The 21790-nt window shown below is 38.5% G+C and overlaps 1 protein-coding gene across 2 annotated transcripts in view; it reads left to right on the top strand.

Annotated features, from left to right (window-relative positions):
• FBXO11 (F-box protein 11) overlaps positions 1-21790 on the top strand; it is a 77913-nt gene that overhangs the window by 50684 nt on the left and 5439 nt on the right. For both annotated transcript variants that reach the window (XM_076334739.1, XM_076334740.1), the window contains exons 8-18: positions 3218-3324; positions 3419-3530; positions 8622-8728; positions 8816-8953; positions 18749-18966; positions 19283-19368; positions 19464-19558; positions 20636-20758; positions 20864-20949; positions 21284-21360; positions 21475-21618. In XM_076334739.1, coding sequence (XP_076190854.1) covers positions 3218-3324; positions 3419-3530; positions 8622-8728; positions 8816-8953; positions 18749-18966; positions 19283-19368; positions 19464-19558; positions 20636-20758; positions 20864-20949; positions 21284-21360; positions 21475-21618 — 1293 coding nt within the window. The remainder of the gene's footprint in view (positions 1-3217; positions 3325-3418; positions 3531-8621; positions 8729-8815; positions 8954-18748; positions 18967-19282; positions 19369-19463; positions 19559-20635; positions 20759-20863; positions 20950-21283; positions 21361-21474; positions 21619-21790) is intronic.

Raw genomic sequence — 21790 nt, 5'->3', positions numbered from 1 at the left:
AAAACAAATTAAAGTGAACCACTAAGCCTTGGAGAACGACCTCTTTTCTGTTCAGTCTGGCATGCTTTTCAGAATGGTAGGATTAAGGCAGTACCAAATCTCTCCGCAGTTCTACTCAAATTTCTTTAATAGTTTCTTCTGCTGACTTCTTCAGAAGCATGACATTATTAGAAAGGCAGCTTTACATACCTCGAGCTTTCAAGAAGCTTCTGCTTTCTCATACAAGCAAAATATTCTTACAGAATAATGCCTGGTATTCTGGGTTTGTTGTCCTGTTTAATTTTGGGGTTATTTATTTCTTCACTTAAATCTAGGGGAAGGAGTCAGGTTTAGAAGGAAGCCTTTGGAGGTATTATTGGTACTGTGGCTTATGTGAACTGTCAAGTAAGAAGCAAGAGTAGAGGTTCTGTAAGGAAATTGATGCATCTGGTTCAATGGACAGAAATGCCTATGAATTTCTTAAAAGGATTCTATTTTCCAGGTTGGGGAGGGGGTGTTAGATTACTGCAGGAATACAAGCCTTCCATGGAGTGCTCATCTAACTCAAGACATGAAGTCTCTCATCTTAATAGCTGAGTTTCAGCAGTTGTAAAGACATGTGTCCCGATCCGAGAATCTTCACTGAATATGTGTTATGTTCTGTATTTTAGGAGATACAGCTTTCATTGTTTCCCTTTATTTTCCATTTGACTTAAATAATGGGCAAGTAAGTGAAAAAGGGATTATCAAAGGATTTTCCAATTGAGAAAAAAATTAGTAAAAACAATAAGAATAATTATTGTAATTTTAAGGGTAGAAAAATCTAAAATGGTAAAGACTGTCATAATTAGGTATTTTTTTTACTTTTGAGTGCAAGAGAACTTTCACATGCCTGAACTCTTCTTTAAATAACCGTTCTGCATCTTTGAATTGAAAATTATATTTTAGACTTGTTTAGAGCTGTGTTCTCTGCTGTAGATTTTACAGACTGCAAGATCTAAAAGGGCCTCTGCGGTTTTTGCCTGATACGATTGAACCAGGGTCACAATTACTTCCTGCAGAATCTAGTTATTTTTTTCTATTAATGCACTGAAAAGTGAAATTGTTTTATTCCTTTTGAGGAATAGAAGAATTCTGAGGCAACATCCAGTTAATTTTTAATTCTTTAGGCAGTCCCTTATCATAGGCTTTCTGTTAAATTATTTCTAAATGGTCTCATCTTGGTCCTTAAACTGAGCATGAATTCTGATCCCATGGGACATGACTCCCTTAGACTTCAGCAAATAGGCTTCTTGGGAGCTATGTTTTGCTTGATTATGCAATTAGTGGCCTTTTTCTTTCTTTTCTCTTTCTTACACTGGTTTCTCTCTTCTAAAGTGGTCTAAGCCAAAGGCTGAAGTATAGCTATTTCTCTGAATAATTCTTTTGCAAAGATTCAATAGGATGTTGCAGAGAATTTCTTTGATGCATTTAGAATGAAACCAATGCTTGAGCAAGTCCCCTTCCCTCTTCAGCCTTTTCCTGGGGGTTATCTAAATGAAGTGGTCTTACTAATTGGCATGTTCCATAATGGGCATTCTGGGACCTCCCAAACGTAGCGACCTGTAAAGTAACTCATGTGCTGAGAGGAAGGAGATGTCTGTAGAGAAGAGAACATTATCCCAGGTGCATGGCAAACACATCCAAGCACAATTCCACAAATCTGTCTGCTTTGTTTGATAGCATTTCAGAGCATCCAATGTGAAGTGCGATTTTTTTTTTTTTTTTTTTTTTTTTTCCTTGCCCCCCCCGAGAGAGAACACAATTCTGATATTAATTTATGGCTCTCTTATTTTCTGTTAAGGACTCCATTTATATTCTGGTTTTGGTTCACCTGCAATACTGTGGCGCCATTCTTTCTCAGATGCTGAAGTATACTGATGGGTGTATGCCAGTACATTTGCACCACGGTGAATATACAGAAATGTTACCAGGCCACAGAAAAATATTTTGTGTGATGACACAAGTCCTCATCAAAGCCTCTTTTAGTTGTTATCTAGTACTAAGTGAACAGTGGTATGAAGAAGAGCTAGACTACCTTAAAATATTTGCAGCTCTGCAGTAATGAAAGCAGAGATCTGGCTTTTAGATAGTGAGAACAAGCTGGATAATGATGTAAATGTTGCTTCATTCTGACTAGCACCTTTCTGCCTGAGTGATAAAGAACAGGACATACCACTTGTCTGTACTAGTGTCAACAGACAACAGAAAAAGATCTGCTCATGAGAATTCTGTGCGTAGGCTCTTCAATAAAATACAGAATTTAGGGTAAATATCTGGTCACATTTGTGTGTCTTGAGTTGGAATGGTTTGAGAATTGCTATCAGATAACTTATCTGCTATAATATGTGAAACTTCCATATTTACATTTCTTGTATTGAGGAAGGCTTCTTCTGGCTTGCATATTTAATGTGCAGTTTTGAATCAGACTATCTTGCTTGCGAATGAGTATCATTGACTTCATACCAGTGTAAGACTCTTGTTAACTTGTGCTCCCTCTGCTGGCTGTTGCCATACCAATGTAAACATTTCCTTCCCTTGGATTAAGGATAAAGAATAGAGCAGAGCCTTGCTGTTAACAGGAAATCAAATCGCAGGTTATGGGAACTTGCAAATGAACCATTTTGAAACCTTCTATACATACTTTCAGAAGTGTAGTTCAATCTAACCTTATAAGATTTCCCCCCCCCCCCCCCCCCCCCCAAAGAATAATGAGGATACCAATTCAAAACTCTGAATCTTACATTTGAGAAGTGTGGGGAGGTCATGAGCAGATTACTAAGTAGTTGTTTAAGTTGGTTCAAATTAGTGATGGAATGTATGTATTTAGCTTTAATAAAAGGGTTTAGAATACCAAAATAAATTGTACTTAGTAGCAGCATTACAGTGCCTCTAGACTGGTATCCATGTTTAAACTGTTAATTCAGTTCATAGTAAGTAGTAGTCAAAAACTAGCTCTGTACAAGAGAAGATTTTTCTCATGGTACTAGATATTAAATTGGTACAAGATTGTCTTTGTTAAAGACTAGTTTCTTTATTGTCTTTGAAACTTTCTGTTTTAAGATTCTTCGGACATGAAGGCTATTTATGTGCCAAGAATAGTGTTCGTTTTCCTTTGCTTTGAACAGAATTCTCGAAGTCTTTTGAGGATTTTTTTTCAGTGGCATAAACTAAGACTTAATGAATGTCTTCTTTACAGCACCTGGAAAAGTAGCAGATAAAGTTATAATAGAAAACACTAGAGATTCCACCTTCGTTTTTATGGAGGGTTCTGAAGATGCCTATGTTGGATATATGACAATCAGGGTAAGAATCTCAAACTTCAGTGGAGCTTTTAATAATTTCATTTTAATGCCTGAGCAATTAAATACTGCATTTCTGTGTTGTCTTCCTTTTTCAGTTCAACCCTGATGACAAATCTGCTCAGCACCACAATGCACACCACTGCTTAGAGATTACCGTGAACTGCAGTCCAATTATAGATCACTGTATTATTCGAAGTACTTGTACGGGTTAGTGGGCTTTTTATTGTTTGAAATTAACACTGTGTTTAAAGTTACTAAACTAACCAAGGCACCTGGAAGCAGAACACAAATTGATTATGATCACTGTTGACATATTTCATTTTTTGATGCAGGTGTTTAATACAGTTCTGCAAGCCTTATTTGCCTTGAAATGCCATTATTACAGTGACTTCTTCGTGTCCAAGACATTTGTGATAATGTGTACTTGGTCTTCTATTTGAATCAGTTTGGACTCTCTGTGCAGTCACCTGAAAAGTGACACTTTATATAAACTTACCTGATTTTGGTATATATAGTTGTAGCTGGCAAGAGTGGGCATTTGAAAGGGGGACTCTTACATTAGGTTCACTGCAATATGCAGTGTTGGGATTGATGGCATTAAAACAGTCATGAGCTGTAACTGCTAAGCTAAGTTCACTTTCCTGTCAAGAGTGGAATGATTTGACATACTCAAAATATGAGTTCCTAGCTATACAGGCAGAAGAAATGCATAGTGTGGAAAGTTAGACTCATTTCACCATCAGAGATAATGAGGAATTTATACTGCCTGATTTGGGAAACATTGGTAGCCTAGATTCAGGAAAGAAAGGGTCAGAGGCAGTGGAAGTGAGAGGCTGGATGGCAGTTCAGTTGTTGGCAGGAAGACATTGCAGTTCGCAGTTACTAGACACAAGACATGGCAAGTTTAATGTGTTTGAACACAACCAGATGAAATGGAGTTGGTGTGTCAGAAAGAAGAGGTACAGGAGAATTAAGATACTGAGTCTTTGCATGGAAATGGCAATATGAACTTTATATACCTAAGTTCAGCTAGTGAAATGGAGTGGATCTACACAGTAGGCTGCACATAAAGGCTGCTCAGCTCAACATAAAGGCAAGGAAACAAGAAAATATTTAACTAGATATTAAAAACTACACTTTTCTGGTGTGAACTACGGAGGGGAGGGAATTCTGCAGAGAACTGTAATAACAACAGTGGAAGGATTCCTTGTCTGTGCCTTGTAGAGGAAGATACGCTCTTTCTTGGAGGTTTCAGGCTATAAAACACTACTTCACTTTTGGCCAAGGCAGCTCTATGCTTTGCATCACCATCTGTTTTATTGGAGACACATCCGCTAATATGCGGAAGTGTTAAAAATGAAAAAAGAGGAACAAAGGACAGCTAGCTGCTCTCAGTATCGTGATTTCTTTGTTTAATGCTAAATACTGGGAAATTGAAGTATACAAAGAAAACTTGTTCTGGAAGTTCCTATATACCAATATTTGGGACCCTGATAATAAATGAGAGGAATTAGATTAGTTTCTTGGACCACGTTCAGCTTGGTTACAAAAGTAGTTTGAAGAGCTGCATGGCTTCATATTGAAACGTGCTTATAGATAAGCTAGTAGGTCTTGATGTTTTTGTGAAAATTGTTTATTAAAATTAAGCTTTGATTTTTTTCATGACCACTTTTCATTATGGAAGACTATTTCTGAGAGTTTTGGACCTTTGCCCTCTTCAATACTCTGGATTTCTGAATGTTTGCTGCATTGAATTGTTGCTTCTCTTCCCCAAAGTTAAAATTTCTGGTCAATTTTGGAGGCTGTGTGTAGGCTGTACTATCACCACTTATTGATTATTAATTTTTATTGATTTTTTTAATCCTACCAAGCCTTGCTATAACCTACTCAGGAAGTACTAAGTGTGTGTAAAAAGGGAGGAAGAATGGCAGTCTGCCAGAAAAGGCATTTACTGTTTCCAAGTCAATGATGTCTCTGAAATATTGATCCATAAGCATTCAAGATCTCTTTCCTAGCACATGCTTGATACCCTTTCTGTCGATGTCCTAATTGCATTAAAGCGTATTTCTACATTATGTCATATGTAAAGTTCTTAATGTATGTAATATGTAAAGGTGGGAGCTATGTAAGTGCGAGTGATTTAAGCTGGAGGTCTCTTGCTGCCAGTTCAAAGCATCTTTGAAATACTTTTAAATAAAGTTTAAATGGCAAGATCCGGAGTCTAGAGGTTCTATAGCATCTATTGTAGAGGAAATCTGTAGTAGTCGTCACCTTGATAGATAAAAGAAGTAGTGGATGGCATTGTGCCTCTTTCTAAGTATTGCTTAAGTGTGTGCAATCATCATATTCTGAGTAAACAAAATAAAGCCTAAACCAGTAATACATGTGCTTGGTATTCTAAAAGGACCAAATTCACACAATCAATAATGAAGTCCAGTGAAGTGAGTCAGAATAAAGATTGCTTTCATTTAAATAAGCAAAATGTGATAGAAGGTATGCTTTTAGAACATCACACTGGGTTCCCAAAAATCCTCCAGTATCACCAAAAGAGGTAGAGGAAAGGGGAGTGAAAGCAATTATGAAATAAAAGAAATGAGACGTTATTAGCAATTAATATAAACAGAAAACTAGGAATTGCAGGAAACTGTGGGAACCCCCTAAAACAAACACCCCAACAAAATACCCCCTTACCCCCCAAAAGTACTTGATAAACAAGACAAGATGTAACATCTGTCTAGAAGAGACAGTGCTTGTGTCTTAACTTGGGGAACAAAGGGAGTTTTAGCAGTGATGCTGATCCATCATAGAATGGAAGAATTTGAATGGCAAAATGTTGTGTAATTTTTGTTCCATATTTAATGAGAATAGGCAAGAATGATAAATGTGCTCATACCCTAGAGGGATAATGAAATACGTTCCACTCTTGACAGTAACTGTGGATGAGGTTAAACAGCTGTAAAAATAGACATTCTAAAATCATGCAGGAGTTTAAAAAGAACTGGCCAAGAAATCATCTGGGCTCCTATTATGTATAAACAGTAACTTGAAACCTGGGTGAGATGGTGTATTTCCCAGGGGGGTGCAGCATGGGGGAGGCTAAACAGGATGAAGTATGGCAAGTAGCACTGCCTATTGATCCTGGGTAGAATAATGAGATAGTAAATGCGGGGGTTTGGTCAATCAAGAATTTAAAATTTATGATTGAAGCAAATTAATGTGTATTTACAGAAAGTTATAATGGTTGCATCACACTCTTAGCATTTTTGATGACTTTCTTTGAAGGTAGCAGTCCCAGTATAATTACATAGATCCTTGAAAAACATTTGACTTCAACATATAGTGCCTTAAAACATTAGAATTTTACAGAATTACCAGAGCTCACATAAAATAGATGAAAAATAACTTTCAGGGTAATTATAAATGGCTTTTTTGTGGCTATTTCAAAGATGACTTCTTGATTTTAAGGCACTTTTATCAATGACTTGCAGAGAAGAAATAAAATGCATATTGATGAGACTTGCAGACGATAAAGACTTAGGGTATTATAAATAACCAGGAGGATGGGTTGCTATGCCCTTTTTGGAAGGTGGGCTCTCAAACAATATTCACATTAGTGTGGGCAAGTGTGATGTTACACACACAACTCGCTTTTGTTGCTAGTTTTAAGTGATAAACCTCTCTTCTGGGAAGCTGGTTTCCTGGGAAAAGCTTAAAGAGTTGTTGTGGGTAAACAGCTAAATATGAGCCCTTGTGTAGTCAAGTGGCCAGAAGAACTGATGTGATCCTTAGTTATACCTGTGGGAATATTGAGCAGAAGTAGAAAGACTGTATTACGCCTCTGCTTAGTCCTGCTTCAGAATAAAGTGCTCTTTCCTGGTGTTCATAGCAACATGTTGAAAATTTAAAAACGGTTCGATGAAAAGTCCTAAACTAAAAGATAAAGCAGAAAAATTCAGTTGTAATGAAAAACATACTGACTGCAACTTATTACTTTACCAAGGAGAAGGCTGAAGGAGTAAATTGCTTGCACTAAATACATGCATACATTGGGTATGGCATACACTGGTATAAAGAGAACAAGTAACTGGGTGCTAAAGCTGGAGGAATTCAGATGAGCAATTAAAGTGTAAATTAACAGGGTAGCAACTCTGTAACCAGCTAGCAAGCTTTATGGTGGTTTCTCAGTTGTTGAAAATATTCAAATCAAAGTTAAATATGTTTCTAAAAGATATGTGCTGAAGTTCCTGCTACTAGAATTGAAGCAGGAATTAATTCAGGGAATTATTATAGCCTGTATTATTCATAAGGTCAGACTAGACAATCAAAATAATTTCTTTAGGATTTAAAAAAAAAAAGCTCTGTAAATGAGTCTATGAATTATTAAAGTATAGTCTTTGTGGCACTATGCTAGAAGGTAATATGAAAACTTACTAATGGAGCATGTACTGGCTTGTTTATTTAGCGATGTTTAATTGCGGGGATGGTGTGTGTTACATAGGCCAGATACCCTGAGATGAGGTCTTACCTTTCTGAAATCACTGTGAATCTGCTGTTGATTTTCAGTGGCTGCAGAATTTCATGTTTTCATACTTCATGCAGTTCAGGGAATTGAGCTGATCTGATGACGTCCTGAGCAGTTTGAGTCCTAGTTGCCTGAAGAGAGTTTGTTTTCTGGGTAATGGTGTGGTAGCTGAAATCATCCAAGGAGCTGCAGCAAGGAGCTTTGTAATTCAGCTGGGAAGAGACCTGTTGGCTTCTGACATGTAGTTCTGTACTCAAGATCGTGCTGTTTGTCTCCTGCTCATCTTTACTTAGACACTGTGTCTTTGTATGCTACAAAATTATTATTTGTTTGGGCTCTTTGAAGTACTGGGTTGTGAAAGTTTAAAGGGAAGTAAAATAAGGCAGTAATTAGCATAGAATTTTATTATATTTCTGTTGTCCTTTGTCTGTTGTGAACAGTCAGTATACAGTGGGCCTAATGTAGAGAAATAAATGAGTGAGAACTTTCATAAGCATAAATTATTACATAAACTGTTGTCTATTCTGGCAATCATATGCAGCTGTGTAACCTTGGCAAAGTGATTTTAAAGCAACTTCTACCTTGGTTTTTTGCATCTGCAAGATGATGATGATGTTAGTGTTTTTCTGCCTGTGGCTTGCAATGCTTTGCCACTATGCACACCGAATCTTTTTTTAAATATCAGTTCACACTAACTTTTCTTGCAAAAGCACTGCCAGACTATTTATAAATACACTATGCTTTGAAGCTATGGTAACTGTACTGTTTTCTTCCAGTTGGCTCTGCAGTATGTGTTAGTGGCCAGGGAGCTTGTCCTACTATTAAACACTGTAACATCAGCGACTGTGAAAATGTTGGACTTTATATTACAGACCATGCACAGGTATTTTTTTTTATATCAATTTCTTTACTTTGATAAAATTGTTTACTGTTCTTGATTCCTGTCTTAATTTACATTTTTGTTTCCCAGGGAATATATGAGGACAATGAGATCTCCAATAATGCATTAGCAGGGATTTGGGTTAAAAACCATGGAAATCCCATTATCAGACGGAATCACATTCACCATGGACGTGATGTTGGTGTTTTCACTTTTGACCATGGCATGGTAATGTATATGTTTTCTTTTGAAGAAAGAAATATAGATGTTGCATAGTTGAAGTCTTCAACTTTTGCCTGTCATTGAAGAAATGTTTAAAAAACCATGCTTTTACATGTGAACAGATGTTTTAAAATATGCCTACTGTTCTCCTCTTGCCCTTCAGTGGGCAACTTCACTTTAAAGACAATTTTAGCTGAAAGAGGTTTAAGCAAGCTTTTTGCAGTTGATTGGCAGCCTGTTACATTGAATTATGTTGCAGTGACAAAATACCTCTTGAAATAGGATGTAAATGGTAGGCTTACATTTACACTATCGCTTCATTCTTTTTCCTTTGAAATGGAACAAAAAAATAAGGTGCTGGAAGGTTTAAAAATGAAACAAAATGCTCTGTGGAGACTTAATCAGTCTTATTTTAATGTTAAATCTCTGAAATAGGGTAAGTCCAACTTCTCTGGGAAGAGGACTTCTCTAGCATGGAGTTAGAATTCAGGCCTTCTTTCATAAAAATGTTTGTTTCTGTGGGATGAAGGTGATAACTTCCATGTACATGTAAAGTAGTGAGTAATGAGTTTGCATAGCCCTTGAAATAAACAGAATGGATTCTTGCCACTGAAATAAAAAATTATTATTTGCTGATTCATTTTAGCAAAATATTCTGCATGTCTTCCAAACAGTGCCAAATCATTGTTTTTCCTGCTTGAATGACAAAGTCCCAATTGCCCCCAGCCAGCTGGCAAAATGAACAGTTTTCTTCTAGTTGCTCTTAAAATGGCAGATCTTTAAGGATGCTTTCCATAGAGCGCAAGAGCTCTTGATCCCTAGGTGTAAGAAATCAGGAAGGGAAGGCAAGAGGCTGGCATGGCTGAGTCGAGACCTGCTGGTCAAACTAAAGGGCAAGAAGGACATGCGCAGGCAGTGGAAGCAGGGACAGGTATCCTGGGAAGAGTATAGGGACGCTGCCTGGTTGTGTAGGGATGGAGTCAGGAAGGCCAAGATGCGGATGGAGCTGAACTTGGCAAGGGATGCAAAGAATAATAAGAAGGGCTTCTACAAGTATGTCAGCCTAAAAAAAAAAGGAAGGTCAAAGAAAGCGTACCGCCCTGATGAGCAAGACTGGCAAACTGGTAACAACGGACGAGGAGAAGGCTGAGGTACTGAGCAACTTTTTTGCCTCAGTCTTCACTGGCAACCTCTCTTCCCACACCTCTCGAGCAGATGGACTGCAAGATGGGGACTGGGGGAGCGAAGTCCCTCCCACTGTAAGAGAAGATGATGTTCGTGACCACCTGAGGATCATGAACAAGTCTATGGGGCCTGATGAGATGCATCCCAGAGTCCTGAGGGAATTGGCTGATGTAGTTGCCAAGTCACTCTCCATGGTATTTGAAAAGCCGCAGCAGTCAGGTGAAGTCCCTGGTGACTGGAATAAGGGAAACATTGCACGCATTTTTAAAAAGGGAAAAAAGGAGGACCCTAGGAACTACCGACCTGTCAGCCTCACCTCTGTGCTTGGGAAGATCATGGAACAGATCTTCCTGGAAGCTATGCTAAGGCACATGGAGGACAGGGAGGTGATTCAAGACAACCAGCATGGCTTCACCAAGGGCAAGTCCTGCCTGACCAGCCTAGTGGCCTTCTGTGATGGAGTGACTACATCAGTGGACAAGGGAAGAGCTACGGATGTCGTCTCTCTGGACTTCTGTAAGGCCTTTGACACAGTCCCCCACAACATCCTTCTCTAGACTGGAGAGATACGGATTTGATAGCTGGACTGCTTGATGGATGAGGAATTGGTTAGATGGTTGCATCCAAAGGGTAGTGGTCAACAGCTTCATCTCCAGATGGAGATTGGTGGCAAGTGGCGTCCCGCAGGGGTCCGTATCAGGACCAGTACTGTTTAGTATCTTCATCAATGACATAGACAGTGGGATCGAGTGCACCCTCAGCAAGTTTGCAGGTGACACCAAGCTGAGTGGTGTGGTCAACATGCCAGAGGGATGGGATGCCATCCAGAGGGATCTGGACAAGCTGGAGAAGTGGGCCCGTGTGAACCTCATGAAGTTCAACAAGGCCAAGTGCAGGGTCCTGCACCTGGGTCGGGGCAACCCCCAGTATCAATACAGGCTGGGGGATGAAGGGATTGAGAGCAGCCCTGCCAAGAAGGACTTGGGGGTACTGGTGGATGAAAAGCTGGACCTGAGCCAGCAATGTGCGCTCGCAGCCCAGAAGGCCAACCGTATCCTGGGCTGCATCAAAAGAAGTGTGGCCAGCAGGTCGAGGGAGGTGATTCTGCCCCTCTGCTCTGCTCTGGTGAGACCCCACCTGGAGTACTGTGTCCAGCTCTGGAGCCCTCAGCACAGGAAAGACACGGACCTGTTGGAGCGGGTCTAGAAGAGGGCCACAAAAATGATGAGGGGGATGGAACACCTCTCCTGTGAAGAAAGTCTGAGAGAGTTGGGGTTGTTCAGCCTGGAGAGGAGAAGGCTTTGGGAAGACCTTATTGCAGCCTATCGATACTTAAAGGGGGCTTATAAGAAAGATGGGGGCAAACTTTTTAGCAGGGCCTGTTGCGATAGGACAAGGGGGGAATAGTTTTAAACTGAAAGAGGGTAGATTCAAACTAGATGTAAGGAAGAAACTTTTTACGCTGAGGGTGGTGAAACACTGGCACAGGTTGCCCAGAGAGGTGGTGGCTGCCCCATCCCTGGAAACCTTCAAGGTCAGGTTGGAGGGGGCTCTGAGCAACCTGATCTAGTTGAAGATGTCCCTGCCCACGGCTGGGGGGTTGGACTAGATGACCTTTAGAGGTCCCTTCCAACCCAAACTATTCTATGATTCTATGAAAATTACACACTTAAAACCAAAATGTGATCAGAGTATGGTGAACTAAATGTCAAACTAAATAAGGGATGCTGAAGTTAATACTGCTCACTGTCAGATCAAGTGTAATGTTCAAAATCAACATGATTTCAGATTCCCTCTTGCCTTCACAAGGATACCACAGAATTTGATTATCTTGCTGTAGGCATTGGACACTGCAGGACATGGATACCTCCATGGATTTCCCTCCATACATTTTGTTCCTAGCCTTACTAACTGACACACTTCTTGCCTAGCTATGGCTAAATATATGTTAGGCCTGTTCTTTGGCAAGAAGATAATAATTAGACCTGGTATGTTATATCCACGGATGTTCTTCTTAAGTAAATGTCTTCTATCATATAAGTAGTAGTTTTGCTGGTAGATCTTATTTAGTCCCTGGGAAAGATAAATAATGCTTGTGAAAATGCAAGCATTAGACACTAATGTCTTTGACTAGCTGAGAAAGATGAGTCCCAAGTCACACTTTTGCAGACATAGCTTGGGTGTAGACTGAACATCTGTTTTCTCATTTCAATTTGCTTTCTTTATCTTCTGACCTTTGGATCCACTGTTTCTTCTATATCCCTCATGTATTTCATCTTGCTGTCACCACCACCACCACCCCCAATTTAGTATATTCAGAGATCTAACTACAGTAGACATTTATTTTTAACTTAGACTCATTCCATGCTTGCTCCAAGGAAACTATAGTCCACCATTTTAAAGTAATCTTATTCTTAAATAAAATGTTTATTAGTTCAGGTACTAAATTGCTTTAGCTTTCCTACTGAACTTCTACATGAGGATTTTCTACACTGTGTGTTATGTGTTGGGGGACTGTTGGCTAGGTCTCAGATGCTTGTTGAATAAAATAATAATCTCTTGTAATAAGACGTTTCTTTGGGGAGATAAATTTCCCTAATTTTGATGAATGATTAATGCAATTATAGCTAATACATAACGTAGCAAGCTTTCAGGGAGGAAAAAAAAATGTAGCTTTATCATGGGTAAGAGGAAGAAGAGAAGCAGCTGGATTTTGAAGATCGATATTTTGATCCCTGACTGGGTGTTCTTAGGCTCACTAAATTGTGGATCTTTTTTTTCCTTTGTTAGGATATCTTCTTTCCCTTCTAACCCAAATCTGGTCGGGTTCTTGATGAGCATTGGCAGTTTGGAGATAGTATTAACAGAAAATCCACTGTGGATAGAAACTAGTGAAGCCTTTCTCCTTTCCACCCAAGTTGCTGGGGAGGTAGGGGTAAAGAAGCAATGCAGTACTAGTTGTAGCTGTTTGATTTGCAGTTTCCTGGTCTCAGTGGATGGTAAACAGGTCACGGAGTGCTGTTATTTTTGCTGCTGGCATAAAATCTTGCCAGTGGAAGGTCAAACGTGGTTGGATTTGGCTCTGTTAGGTGCCTCTTCTCCACTCTCTTAGTTAGATCCTAAGGAGCATATTTGTTCTCTGTTGGGCAAGATTATACCAGCCCAGAAGAATGCCCTTCTAGCAGTCTTCTGATAGATTTCTTTACATCATTTTATATTCTCTAGAGAGGTAGTTGTTTGGCCATTTTGCAAAGAGTAGTGGCAAACTTAAGATATTATGTCTTTGTTTTATATTATCTCATTGTTTGGACACTGCCACTGCCTTGTTTAAGCTGTATTAACATATTGTATAAGCGCTCCTAATCTGCTTCAGTGGATATGTATATCCATACATCCCTCCAAGACTTAAACAGGCTTGGAAACATGTAATAAAGTGATGTCAGCTATAGAAAAGCTGGTAAAGGAGAGTGCTTCAGTAATTCCTGGAGGGGAGATGTCTGTACGTAGGCTTGAGGGTTAATTGGAAAGTCTGGCTAGGAACTGCTTCTTGTTTAAGTACTGAAGTATAAATATTAAATATGAGTATTGAAATATTAAAAAAAATTAAAAAGCCAGACTGAATTCACTTGATTCATTTTAAATAAAAGTGTATTTGATCCATTTTCTTACCGGTGGAGTGCCTGTTCCAATGCTGGGATCAGTGTGATATCACAAGTGAAATGGAATAGAAATAAATTTTTCTTTTTTGTTAAAGGAAACACTAGCACATTAAAGAGAACATGTGAATAATATTTATCTCAGCTGCAAATATTATTGAAATCTTTCTTAGTCATAAGCTCCTTTGAAAGATTCCTCCCCCGCCCCCCCCTTCCATCTCAAAGCCCGCTTTTGGCAGTCTCTTCTGTTCTGTGTCATGCTAGTGATAGAGTTGATGTAAATATTGCCAGTGATGTCATTTCATACACTTCAAGTGACATGGTATTTTTCAGATACAAATCCTACATACCTAAACAAATTAATGGATTTTCTATGTTTACTTCTCTCGCTTCCCTTCTGTTATTTTTGGGTGTGTATTTTTCTTTTTTTCATTACTTGTGACTGTGGAGTTAGTACATTCCAGTGCTGAATTCCTACCCTACACATTCTTTTCCCGTGGGTTTCTGTGCTGGAGTGCTGGCTCTGAAAGGTTCAAGAGTGCTTTGTTTTTCAGTTTCATGCTCTCAGACTGTTCTTTGTGTTTTGATACTTGTAGAAACTTAACCTCTTATTTCTAAACTGGCAATATTCTGACGTTTGCCTTAGTATTTGTGCCAAATGTTTAACAAGCAGGCATTAAAAATGCAGCGTGGCATTGGCAGCCCTCAGTGCCTTATGCTGACCTCTCTTGCCAGTTGCTTGAGACGAGCTGCCAGACGTTTGTCATAAACTGTATTTAGTAGTTGTATGCAAACAATGGAGAAGTTCCGATTTACTGTAAGAATAAGCATAACTTTATAGTTTAAAGCTGAGATCTAGGCATAAGTGTCTTCATTTTCGTTGCTCCCAAATGAGAAACGTAGCACTATTGCTTGTTTTTTTTTCTTTGTGATGAAAGAAAAGTATAGTAGCATGTGTCTAAGTTGGGTGATTGTGACTAGTTGGCAGCTCAGTCTTTTAAATACTACAAAGCAGATAATTTTAAAGAAGCGTGTATATAAAGTCCAAAAAACATAAATGAAGCTTACGCCAGTTTCTATACAGACTAGATAAAAACTCAGTTGGCCTTTTGCTGCAATAGCAAATTTTTCCTATGCACTAAAATAAAGGGTTTGTTTTGCATCTTGAATGTAGTTTTCTTTATGCTGCATTTGGATTTTTATAAAATCCACCAACTTTAAAATAAAGACCATTCCAGGCTTTGGGACGCAAATTTTTATAAACATATTTTTTGTGCTGTCAGTCACACTTATTATTGCTATTGAATTAAGTTGATACAGAGTCAGACACTCTTTAGCAGTTCATTTCTTTCTGTCTTGGTCTCCTGGGTTTTTTTCTTAGCCTGTTGGGAATACAAGTGTCAATAAATATTTAGGAATTGTTAAAGCTTGCAGAATTATCTCTTTTTTTTAATTTATTTTAAATACCTGTATTGTTCAGACAATAACATGAAATATCTCTGCCTTTCTGTAATGTTGTGATCTTTGAGACAGAGAAAGAAAAAAAGCCCTTTTAGAAGGAAATGCATGGGGGAAAAATTCCTCTGAGAAGAAAAGCAGTGAATAAAATCCCATCAGTTACAAGTTTTAACCCTAACGCATTTCAAAGCAGTATTTGTTAACTAGATAAAATGCAGAAGGCAAAAAAAAAAAAAAAAAATCCAAGTTCAATTACTGAGTCATCTTGATGTAAAAAGTCTTCTGAGCTTGTCCAGCTGCGCAGGAACCTTTCTTTGTCATCACACCAACTTTTTCTGTACACTAAGTAGTGTGTGGAAACATCAACATTACCATTACTGTGGTGTTTGTCTGTGATTACTTTCTCTGCTCAGGTCTTAACAGGCTGCAGCGGTGTGTTCTTGCCCACACTTTCTGTCACTGTATCTGTCATCTTGTGCCCACAGCTAATGCTTTGCCTGGTAGTTTAAATAAATTTGGTGTACAGAGCTACTTTTTAATATCTAGGATTTTTCAAGCAGAAAGCTACTGCTAAGGTATTTTGAGTCTCCTTACACTTGGCATTTTTGTGTATGATTGTAATATTTTTTTCCGCATGCATCCCTTATTCCTTCTTCCTTATTAATCACAGGGGCCTCTTTTTCTTACTAAGCAATCCTGGCACTGCCAGGTGCTGCATCCTCCAGGTTCTTCTACTGCTAGTTGATGAATTATAATGAGAAACCATCGCAAACCACAGGTAAAATACCCAGCATGCTTGAAAAGCATTCTTAGAAGGAGCTGGAGGCAATATAATGCTTGCAATGCCTCTATGCAGAGGAGGAGTATTGACCTTCCTGACCTTAATAGCCGCCTGGCAGAGTCTTCATGAAGGATCTGGGCTTGAGCTGCCCGACAGCTGGATGGAGCTTAAGAGCTGCAGGTTGGGCAGCCCGTGCGTGCTGTTAGACAGAAGTGGTAAGAAAGGAACAGGTTGTTTCTAATAGTGTTACTGGTTATACCTGGAGCTGGCAGTAAGCTTTGGGTTTGCAAACGGTATTAGTGGCCTCTATGGATAATAGATCATTTAACTCCATACTTAGAAACACTATTTCCTTGTTAACAAAATATTTGTTAACTTTGCAAGAAGAAAATGTTGTCTGAACCCATGTGTGATTTCTTGGGATCCAGAAGTTCATCACTTTAAAAAAAAAAAAAAAAAAAAAAAAAGGAAGACATCTTAAAGAGGATATAGATCAAAGGCACAACAATGCCATCTTTCTTGAGTTTCTCCGAGGGCTTCATTTTAAGTGACAGTGAGGGAAAGAAAGTGGTTCCTTTTGGGATAAGAAGTCCCGAAGACTGCCAGTTGGCATGAAGGTGTATTTCTGAGGAGATCACCTTTAGATTCCCCTGTCTGTTAGTCTGTAGCTTTCTTGAGAACTCTGAAAACATCTTGACTCAATCCTAAGAAATCTAATCCTAAGTCCTTGAAAAAAATTTATTCTGAATATTTACAGAAAGTAGGCTTTTTCCATTTGACTTTTTTATTTGTCACCCAGAGGGGCCTGGGGAGCCAAGCTGTGCACACTGATAGTACTTTTTGGGGGAATGTTTAATCAATGCAGTGCTTTCCTGGCTGCAATCCTCAAAGTAGGGAGAAGTGCATGCTGTCTGATTTCCTCGTTGAACTGTATGTATTTCTGCTTTTTTGTAGTCAAAATATGTTTGATGAAGTCCCTTAGCAGTTCACAGCACATAAGTAATACAAGAGTGAAACAGAGTGCTTTCTACCTAGGTTGGCAGTAACTTGCATGATTTCCATGTGGTGGGTAGTAGAAACTCCAGGATTGAGGTGCTCATGGTAGTAGGTCATGCGAGTACAAACACTGGAATCCAGTTACACTGAGCAGTAGGGGGATTTGTGCTTCTTTGTAGTTTGCAAGTAAAACAAGTCTCAGGATTAGTGAGACTAAGTAATGAACTTCAGTGGCTACAGGAGAAACAGCGTTTGGACAAGGTGCCTACGAGGGTGACAACGATCAGTGAAAGTTGGGCCCCTTTCCTTTTGGGTCAGATGTTTTACCTATGTACATGTTATCAGTTCATTAAACAGGTAATCTTTTGCACGATGAGGACCGATACTGCTAAAACTATAGCTGGAATCATATAGATTGTTTACACTATAGATGGCTTTGCAGAGCACAGAGACAGATATCTAGGAGAAAAGAAAGAACTAAGACCGGTTCATATTATCTTTCAACCATGTGTTCTTAGATGTAGGGGGCAGTGCTGCTGACATACAACCAGAATTGCAGAGTACTGCTCTGAATGTCATGTGCTCTGTCTTTACTCTTGCCTTCCGCAGCTGCCCACTGGAGATAGTCTGGGTTAGAGCTTTCAAGAGCTTGCATCCAAGCCATCCAGAAATTAAAAAACATCACTTGGTGATTGTCTACCGTCTCCAATAAGAGATGCTTCCTCTCTTTCAGTTGTTTAGTTTCTGTTCTTTTAGTTGGGCAAAATGGGCATATAATACCATTAAAGTTCACCTCAAAGAATAGGTTGAATTTTAGTATCAAAATGTTCTAAAACCATGTCAGAAAAATGCTCTGAATGGACTGACACAGTGCAGTGTAGTGCATAGCCCTGGAATGAACTAGAATCGGGGAAATCATTGGGCAGAAAACAATGATTTTACCAGATGAATTTTCAGATGGACCAGTTCATTGTGCTGCTACACGAGTGCTTGTTGGCATAGCAGAAGGAGCATGCCTGGGATGGCTTTGTGGAATGTCTTCCCCCGCCCACCCCATAGCTATGCTGTTTATAAAGCATTTGTTTAAATACAGTTTTGTTGTAGGCCTATTACTACTATTGCAGTGTCTAAATGGAAGTGTACACCCTTTCAAAAAGGGGAGGGGGGAAAAAAGTTTACCGGTTGGCTGCTCAGACCATTCCAGCCCTGTAAAAATTACTCATCTCCCACATCCATATGTATTTATTCTGACCAGTTATTTCAAAGAAATTTAGGATGCTTCTTCCTAAATAAATCATACTCTTACCAAATACGTATGGTTCTGGGTCTGAAAATAAGTAGGTAGTCTTCTCCATATCTTTATATTGGACCTGTGGGCTTTATGGCCTTTGAAAGGAGTCTCATCCTTAGGAGCTGCTAAGGAAGACTGATATTCAGTCCTCTTTGAGGTGCTATATCCAGAGTTGGCATTTTTTCTTGGTATTCCATGGGCAGTAATAAATAGTAATGCAAACACAGTGTCTTTGAAACTGTTGGGGGGGGGGGGGGGGGGGCAGGAAATTATATAGTGGCAGTAGCTGTTTTAATTAGCTGTGTAAGTACTTACATATTGTCAATTTTGGTTCTGTTTCCTTTTAAGTGAGGATTGTATTTAGAGGGGAGGGAGGGAATAGCCTTAATTTTAAAAAGGACTTTTACAGGAAACTGCATGTTTTGTGTCTTAAGGGTTATTTTGAAAGCTGCAACATACATAGAAACAGGATAGCAGGTTTTGAAGTGAAAGCATATGCCAATCCTACGGTAGTTCGGTGTGAAATCCATCACGGCCAGACTGGAGGAATCTATGTTCATGAAAAAGGAAGAGGACAATTCATAGAGAACAAAATCTATGCAAACAACTTTGCAGGTGTTTGGATTACCTCAAACAGTGACCCAACAATAAGGTATTGTTTTCCTCATCGATATTTTACTCCTTAGAAGAAGAGATTTGATGGGATGGGAAAAGTGCAGTTTTATTTCGTTTATTTATAATGAACTGTAAATAGTCCTGTATATGTAAAAGTTAAATTGCTGTCTGTGTTTGGTTGAACTGCATTTTTAATTTGCATGTATACTTGGAAATATGTATTTCTCAAAGCGACAGAACATAAATTCTCTTTTTTAAATCTGAATATTCTACAGTCCTAGACACTATATACATGTATAGCATTGTACAGTGTATTATAATCATTTCATAATGTGGATACTTTTGTTTCTTAGGGGCAATGCAATTTTTAATGGGAATCAAGGTGGTGTTTATATCTTTGGTGATGGAAGAGGCCTTATTGAAGGAAATGACATTTATGGTAAGCTAATTTGCTTATTGCATCTTGAATTCTGAGAAAAATGAGTTGTTAGTAAGTTGTAAGTAAGTTGTATTAAATAACACTTTTGTTAACAGGTAATGCATTAGCAGGAATACAGATTCGAACAAACAGCTGTCCCATAGTTCGACACAACAAGATTCATGATGGTCAACATGGTGGAATTTACGTAGTAAGTATTACCTACAAACAGGCGTACAAACTTGCATTCTGTTCGTATAAATGTTGGAAAAGGGTATTCTATGTAAAATATTTCATTGTACTTACAATGACTGAATTTCTTACGTTATAAACTAGGTTAATTATAATAGACTGAAGCTGGTGCTGATATTTAAAAGATGAAGGCTCTTATGAATGTCACTAAATTATTTCTATTACAGAGTAAAAAATTTAAAATGGGATAGATGACAGAACTTCACCCATTTCTTGGTTAAAAGCGTTTTAAAGGCTTAGTTTTCACAGTAGTTTGTCATTGTTTAAAAAAAAAAGAAATCTGTTCAGCTTTTTTGGAACGTAATGTGTTTACCACTAACCTCAGAAAATATTTTTTTTTTTGCCTTCAGGATGATATACATTGCAATTGCTGTACGGTCGTGTATTGTAAAAGTGAGGAATAAAGCGCAGTTCCCAGCGTGTGCAAGGGCTCTGCTAATTGAACTGAAAGAGCTGTCAGGTTCCCTTAAGCAATATCAGATTTTGAGAAATATTTGTGTATCTTTCTGCCAAAAGTTACCTAAGGTTCAGCTAATGCTGCAAGTGTGCAGCTTCATCTCTTCATTCTGTAAATCTGACCAGAACAGCTTACCCTGACCAAGAATACTGTTGCTTTACTTTTAAGCACAGACACGTGGTAAAGATAGTTAACTTAAGAGACATGCCAATTTTTAGTCAGTCTGGTGGACAGGGCTGGGTGTAGGTTTAAGTGCCAGGTGCCACAGCTTTTATCTCATCACATGACACTGGGGAGGTACCTCTTCTACCAACAGCTACCAGGGATTTGCAAATACTACTGCAGAGCCTTGAAATATAATGATTTACATGCAGAGTGTTCTTCGTTTCATGGCAAACATTCAAAATCATGATGTACTGTTACTTAAAAAAAAAAAAAAAAAGTGAAAATATGTACCCAAATCAAAAAGAATTACTTTGCTACAGTAAAGAAGCCATGTTGGGGAGGGACAGGTACAGCCAGAAAAACAGTATTGGCAGTTAGCAGGTTTTCTCAACTCTTAAATTGTCTTGTATTTAGCATGAAAAAGGACAAGGTGTTATTGAGGAAAATGAAGTTTACAGCAATACTTTGGCTGGAGTCTGGGTGACAACAGGGAGCACTCCAGTCTTGAGGAGAAACAGAATACACAGTGGGAAACAGGTGAGTTTTGCTCTGTGGTTACAAGGGGGCCATGGAGAAGAAAGTTCTTCTGTGTTTTTATACTTCATTACTTTGGAACTAATAATTTCATTCTCGATGTGTTAGGTTGGAGTTTATTTTTATGACAATGGACATGGCGTGTTAGAAGACAATGACATCTATAATCACATGTACTCAGGGGTTCAGATAAGGTAAAATGTATTCTGATTTTATGTCAAAACAGACGTAGCTTGTTTTGTGCTCTTTTGTGTCTTTTTAACTGTTCTTGTCGTTTTGTTTCTAAAAAACCCTTTTTTTTGAAATCCAGTATGTCTGCATATCTTCTTCTTCAACTTAGAAGAAAATTATTACTAATACAGCCTGGATATTGACTAAATATGTTAGCATGTTTGGAAATAACCATATTTTAGTAAGATTTTTAAGCAGCGAGATCTATGGGGCACTTCTGTAGAGGTGTTTTAAACGTTTGGCCTTAGGAGATAGTAAACTGTTTTAAATGACTTCTTTGCTTACGTTTCTCTCTAGAACTGGAAGCAACCCCAAAATCAGACGCAACAAGATCTGGGGTGGTCAGAATGGTGGTATTCTTGTCTATAATTCTGGTAGGTTTGTTTTCACGTTTATCCAGAACTGTTTATGTTCTGCAATATTATCTCTTCCCATTTATTATCCTTTTTGATTTTTTTTTTTCCCCCCCACCCTTCCTTCAATTTTAGGGCTTGGATTTATAGAAGACAATGAAATCTTTGATAATGCAATGGCTGGTGTATGGATTAAAACAGACAGTAATCCTACACTAAGAAGAAATAAAATCCACGATGGAAGAGATGGAGGCATCTGTATATTTAATGGGGGAAGAGGTAGTTTTTTCCCTTACTGGCATATACTGAATATTCTGGATAAGAGTTTAATTTCAGATTAAGCAGTGCTTTTTAAAGTCCTTTTTAAAGTGCTCTTTAGAAACCTGTCTTCTGAAGTAATAAAACTGTTATAACGAACATACACTGATGCTTTTTAGCCTTAATTACATCA

This window comes from Aptenodytes patagonicus, chromosome 3 (genome assembly GCF_965638725.1).
Source record: "Aptenodytes patagonicus chromosome 3, bAptPat1.pri.cur, whole genome shotgun sequence".
In the NCBI taxonomy this organism is placed as follows: Eukaryota; Metazoa; Chordata; class Aves; order Sphenisciformes; family Spheniscidae; genus Aptenodytes; species Aptenodytes patagonicus.
This window is presented reverse-complemented; position numbering and strand designations above follow the sequence as displayed.